The sequence below is a fragment of the Heptranchias perlo genome, chromosome 37, assembly GCF_035084215.1.
Source record: "Heptranchias perlo isolate sHepPer1 chromosome 37, sHepPer1.hap1, whole genome shotgun sequence".
Lineage (NCBI taxonomy): Eukaryota > Metazoa > Chordata > Chondrichthyes > Hexanchiformes > Hexanchidae > Heptranchias > Heptranchias perlo.
Window position 1 is genome coordinate 3266291 of NC_090361.1, and position 5641 is coordinate 3271931.

At 50.3% G+C, this 5641-nt stretch overlaps 1 protein-coding gene across 1 annotated transcript; it reads right to left on the minus strand.

Moving 5' to 3' along the window:
- Positions 1 to 3915: 3915 nt before the first annotated feature.
- On the minus strand, positions 3916 to 4938 carry LOC137304235 (basic salivary proline-rich protein 3-like). The gene has a single exon (XM_067972792.1). It carries the CDS (start codon positions 4936 to 4938, stop codon positions 3916 to 3918), a length of 1023 nt encoding a protein of 340 aa, XP_067828893.1.
- Between the last annotated feature and the right edge of the window lie 703 nt (positions 4939 to 5641).

Sequence of the window (5641 nt, forward strand, 5' to 3'; positions counted from 1 at the left end):
CATTGTGTGTACATGTCAGTGTGTGAGTCATTGTGTGTACGTCAGTGTGTGTGTGTCATTGTGTGTACATCAGTGTGTGTGAGTCATTGTGTGTACGTCAGTGTGTATGAGTCATTGTGTGTACATGTCAGTGTGTGAGTCATTGTGTGTACATCAGTGTGTGTGAGTCATTGTGTGTACATCAGTGTGTGTGAGTCATTGTGTGTACATGTCAGTGTGTGTGTGTCATTGTGTGTACATTGTGTCTGTGAGTCATTGTGTGTACGTCAGTGTGTGTGTCATTGTGTGTACGTCAGTATGTGTGAGTCATTGTGTGTACATCAGTGTGTGTGAGTCATTGTGTGTACGTCAGTGTGTGTGTCATTGTGTGTACGTCAGTATGTGTGAGTCATTGTGTGTACATGTCAGTGTGTGAGTCATGTGTACGTCAGTGTGTGAGTCATTGTGTGTACATGTCAGTGTGTGAGTTATTGTGTGTACATGTCAGTGTGTGAGTCATGTGTACGTCAGTGTGTGAGTCATTGTGTGTACATGTCAGTGTGTGAGTCATTGTGTGTATATGTCAGTGTGTGTGAGTTATTGTGTGTATATGTCAGTGTGTGTGTTTACCAGTACGTGAATGTTTTCCAAGATCTTCTTGTTGAGATTCCTGCCTAATTTTCTACCTCCTTCTACGCTGACTCTTGCTGGAGTTTGGTTTCATTTTTGCTGCCAGCCTTCTGGTACCGCCCCCCTAGTGACTATTTTTTTATGTTTGTGCTGTGTTGAAGCATTCATCTAGTTCCAAAGTTGTGGGGCACTAGGACCATGGGGAATGAATAGTGGCAGCTCAACTGGGCTCCAAAATAAGTGGTCACAGGTGTCCCTGATTAAACAAACAGGCAACGGGGGTTCATATAAAGCAAAGGTTTTCGATTAGGGGCAGACTAATTGGGTGAAGAGACTGAGGGTTAATTGGTTTTGGTCAAGTGTGTTTTTGTTTGCTGAATCTAACAATAAAAGTTTGCAGGAGTGCTGAACAGAATAGGTGTTGAGAGCACAAAGAGGTGATACAAGTGCTGGTCATCCTGACATACGGGCCACTTGATCACACTGCCTGGGGTGTGTGTTGACTGGTTATTCAACCATGGGGATGTCACATCAAACTCAATGGAAGTAATTTCCAGAAGAGGTACTGAATCAGGAGCAGCAATTGTGGCTGTTTCTTCTGCCCCCTTCCCACCAGTGCAGGGGATAGTGGCCCCAAGGAAGGGGAGGCTCCCTCTTTTTAAGACACTTTCTCTAATGTCCCCTACCTTCAGGGGAGGTGGAGTAACCTCCACCTGACCTGCTTTCCCTCCCTGTTGGGGGGAGTGTCTGGCATTTGCTTGACTCTGCCCCACAGACGTTGGTTGTAATCAGGAACTCAGTGATTCACACGGGAGGGTTTGGACATTAGGAAAGGAAGCAGCTTTCAGTAATGGAATTTCCTAGGATGGAGCAGTGCTTCAGAGTTCAATCGAACAAATGGACTACTGCTTCCGCTTTACAATAAATGACTGTAGTGAGCTCTCCTGGGTCAGGTATGGCAGATTCCAGACATTGATTAAAGCTGCTGATGGATTGAGTAATGGGCTTAATTAAGAGCATGGTCTTAATGAAAACATGTTTGAGGTGCCGTCTTAAATTTCATGGCAGACATTGAACACACTGACTAAAATCACATCTTAGGGCATCACTAACACTGTTGTGATGAAAATGGATCTCTGGTTCTTCTCTCTCTCAGCTTGGCTCGATTGTTAGCTCTCTCTCCTGAGTCAGGGGATTGTGGGTTCAACTCCCGCTCCAGGATTTGAGCACATAATCAAGGCTGACACTCCAGGGCAGTAGTGAGGGAGTGCCGCACTGTTTTTTTTATTTGTTCGTGGGATGTGGGCGTCGCTGGCGAGGCCAGCATTTATTGCCCATCCCTAATTGCCCTTGAGAAGGTGGTAGTGAGCCGCCTTCTTGAACCGCTGCAGTCCGTGTGGTGAAGGTTCTCCCACAGTGCTGTTAGGAAGGGAGTTCCTGGATTTTGACCCAGCGACGATGAAGGAACAGCGATATATTTCCAAGTCGGGATGGTGTGTGACTTGGAGGGGAACGTGCAGGTGGTGTTGTTCCCATGTGCCTGCTGCTCTTGTCCTTCTAGGTGGTAGAGGTCGCGGGTTTGGGAGGTGCTGTCGAAGAAGCCTTGACGAGTTGCTGCAGTGCATCCTGTGGATGGTACACACTGCAGCCACAGTGCGCCGGTGGTGGAGGGAGTGAATGTTTAGGGTGGTGGATGCGGTGCCAATCAAGCGGGCTGCTTTGTCCTGGATGGTGTCGAGCTTCTTGAGTGTTGTTGGAGCTGCATTCATCAAGGCAAGTCGTGAGTATTCCATCACACTCCTGACTTGTACCTTGTAGATGGTGGAAAGGCTTTGGGGAGTCAGGAGGTGAGTCACTCGCTGCAGAATACCCAGCCTCTGACCTGCTCTTGTAGCCACAGTATTTATGTGTCTGGTCCAGTTATGTTGCTGGTCATGGTGACCCCCAGGATGTTGATGGTGGGGGATTTGGCAATGGTAATGTCGTTGAATGTCAAGGGGAGGTGGTTAGACTCTCTCTTGATGGAGATGGTCATTGCCTGGCACTTGTCTGGCGTGAATATTACTTGCCACTTATGAGCCCAAGCCTGGATGTTGTCCAGGTCTTGCTGCATGCGGGCACGGACTGCTTCATTATCTGAGGGGTTGCAAATGGAACTGAACACTGTGCAATCATCAGCGAACATCCCCATTTCTGATCTTATGATGGAGGGAAGGTCAATGATGAAGCAGCTGAAGATGGTTGGGCCTAGGACACTGCCCTGAGGAACTCCTGCAGCAATGTCTTGGGGCTGAGATGATTGGCCTCCAACAACCACTACCATCTTCCTTTGTGTTAGGTATGACTCCAGCCACTGGAGAGTTTTCCCCCTGATTCCCATTAACTTCAATTTTACTAGGGCTCCTTGGTGCCACACTCGGTGAAATGCTGCCTTGATGTCACGGGCAGTTACTCTCACCTTACCTCTGGAATTCAGCTCTTTTGTTCATGTTTGGACCAAGGCTGTAATGAGGTGGAGTCGAGTGGTCCTGGCGGAACCCAAACTGAGCATCGGTGAGCAGGTTATTGGTGGATAAATGCCGCTTGATAGCACTGTCGACGACACCTTCCATCACTTTGCTGATGAGGTAATTGGCCGGATTGGATTTGTCCTGCTTTTTGTGGACAGGACATATATGGACAATTTTCCACATTGTCGGGTTGATGCCAGTGTTGTAGTTGTACTGGAACAGTTTGGCTAGAGGCGCAGCTAGTTCTGGAGCACAAGTCTTCAGCACTACAGCCGGGATGTTGTCGGGGCCCATAGCCTTTGTTGTTGGAGGTGCGGTCTTTCAGATGAGACGTTAAATTGAAGCCCTGTCCACCCATTCTGATGGCTAAGGTAGATGTTAAAGATCCCACAATATGAACTGAAGAAGAATAGAGAGTTCTCCCATTGCAACGAGTCTTGATTTCATCACAGTTATGATCAAGGGTGAAGAGCATATAAGATGGTGTGTTTGGAGTTAAACATGAAGAACACGACCAACATTCCTCCCTCAACCACCAAAAATACATTAACTGGCCATTCATCTCATTGCAATGTGTGGGATCTTGCTGTGTGCAGAACGGCCTCCACCTTTCCTCACATAACAACAGATGCTGCACGAGGTAATTCATTCTACATGAAGTGCTTTGGGATTTTACATGATATAAATGCTGTGTAAACACACGTTCTTTCATTGTCTACTTTATTGTTCCTGCTATAACCAATTGTTCCCCTGAACTTTTTTCTCTTATTGCAACCTTAGCTCCAAATACAATGTCCTACACGTTGGAAAGATGGGTGCCCCGGGGTCTGGGTCCTTGCCCCAGGGGTCTGGGTCCTTCCTCCGGGGTCTGGGTCCTTCCTCCGGGGTTTGGGTCCTTGCCCCAGGGGTCTGGGTCCTTCCTCTGGGGTCTGGGTCCTTCTCCCGGGGTCTGGGTCCTTCCTCCGGGGTCTGGGTCCTTCCTCCGGGGTCTGGGACCTTGCCCCAGGGGTCTGGGTCCTTCTCCCGGGGTCTGGGTCCTTGCCCCAGGGGTCTGGGTCCTTCTCCCGGGGTCTGGGTCCTTCCCCCTGGGGTCTGGTCCTTCCTCCGGGGTCTGGGACCTTCCTCCGGGGTCTGGGTCCTTCCTCCGGGGTCTGGGACCTTGCCCCAGGGGTCTGGGTCCTTCTCCCGGGGTCTGGGTCCTTGCCCCAGGGGTCTGGGTCCTTCTCCCGGGGTCTGGGTCCTTCCCCTGGGGTCTGGGTCCTTCTCCCGGGGTCTGGGTCCTTCTCCCGGGGTCTGGGTCCTTCTCCCGGGGTCTGGGACCTTCCCCTGGGGTCTGGGTCCTTCCTCTGGGGTCTGGGACCTTCTCCCGGGGTCTGGGTCCTTGCCCCAGGGGTCTGGGACCTTGCACCAGGGGGCTGGGACCTTCTCCCGGGGTCTGGGACCTTGCCCCAGGGGTCTGGGTCCTTCTCCCGGGGTCTGAGTCCTTCTCCCGGGGTCTGGGTCCTTGCCCCAGGGGTCTGGGTCCTTCTCCCGGGGTCTGGGTCCTTCCCCTGGGGCCTGGGTCCTTCCTCCGGGGTCTGGGTCCTTCTCCCGGGGTCTGGGTCCTTGCCCTAGGGGTCTGGGTCCTTGCCCTGGGGTCTGGGACCTTGCCCCAGGGGTCTGGGACCTTCTCCCGGGGTCTGGGTCCTTCCCCTGGGGTCTGGGACCTTCTCCCGGGGTCTGGGTCCTTGCCCTCGATTTTCTGACCCACGTCCACTGCCTGCAAAACCCTGCACTGTCGGCCTGGCCTGTAAACTCTACGTGATCCTTCACCTATCATTCCAAACACCATCAAAGAAAGGTTTCCTTCTAATGAATACAGTTTCCCCTTAACTGCAATGTCCAGTAACACCTCAGCAGCTTGGCTCAATTGGGTTCACCTCGGGGTCAGAAGGTTGTGTCAGTTCAAGCCCTGGGGTTTGTGCTGTATGGTTGGAGGGGCCATCCTTTTTTTAACCAAGGTCCTGTCTGCCTGTTCTGGTGATTTTTGGGTGCTATTTGAGGAAGAGCAGGCAGTTTTGGTTCCCAGGCCGACTTGCAACCAAAACCAAATTAATTGGCAGTTCATCCCATTGATTTTTGTGGAATGAAGCTGATGTAGAATGGCTGTTAGTTTCCCTAAATAATAATAGTCACTGCTTGAAAAATAATTCATGTGTGAAGGACTTTTGAGATACTTTGGCATGATAAGGTGTTTTATAAATGCAATTATTTTGATTCCCACCCACTGCATTCTCCTTTCATTTGCATTAACTGCCTGTGAATACGATTATCCAATTAGTGGTAAACTAAAGGCAGTTTATATATGGATTCATATACCTGGGAGATGGCAGGTGTCTGCCTGGCTCGGCTGTATGGCTGTCATGCAGACAGTGAAGGCTTTTAAATCACTGGACTGGCCTGAATTCAAAAGTGAAAGGACACTTTCTAATCCGGAGTGTAATGATATGTCAATTTACGAGAGCATTTAGAGACGTTCCATT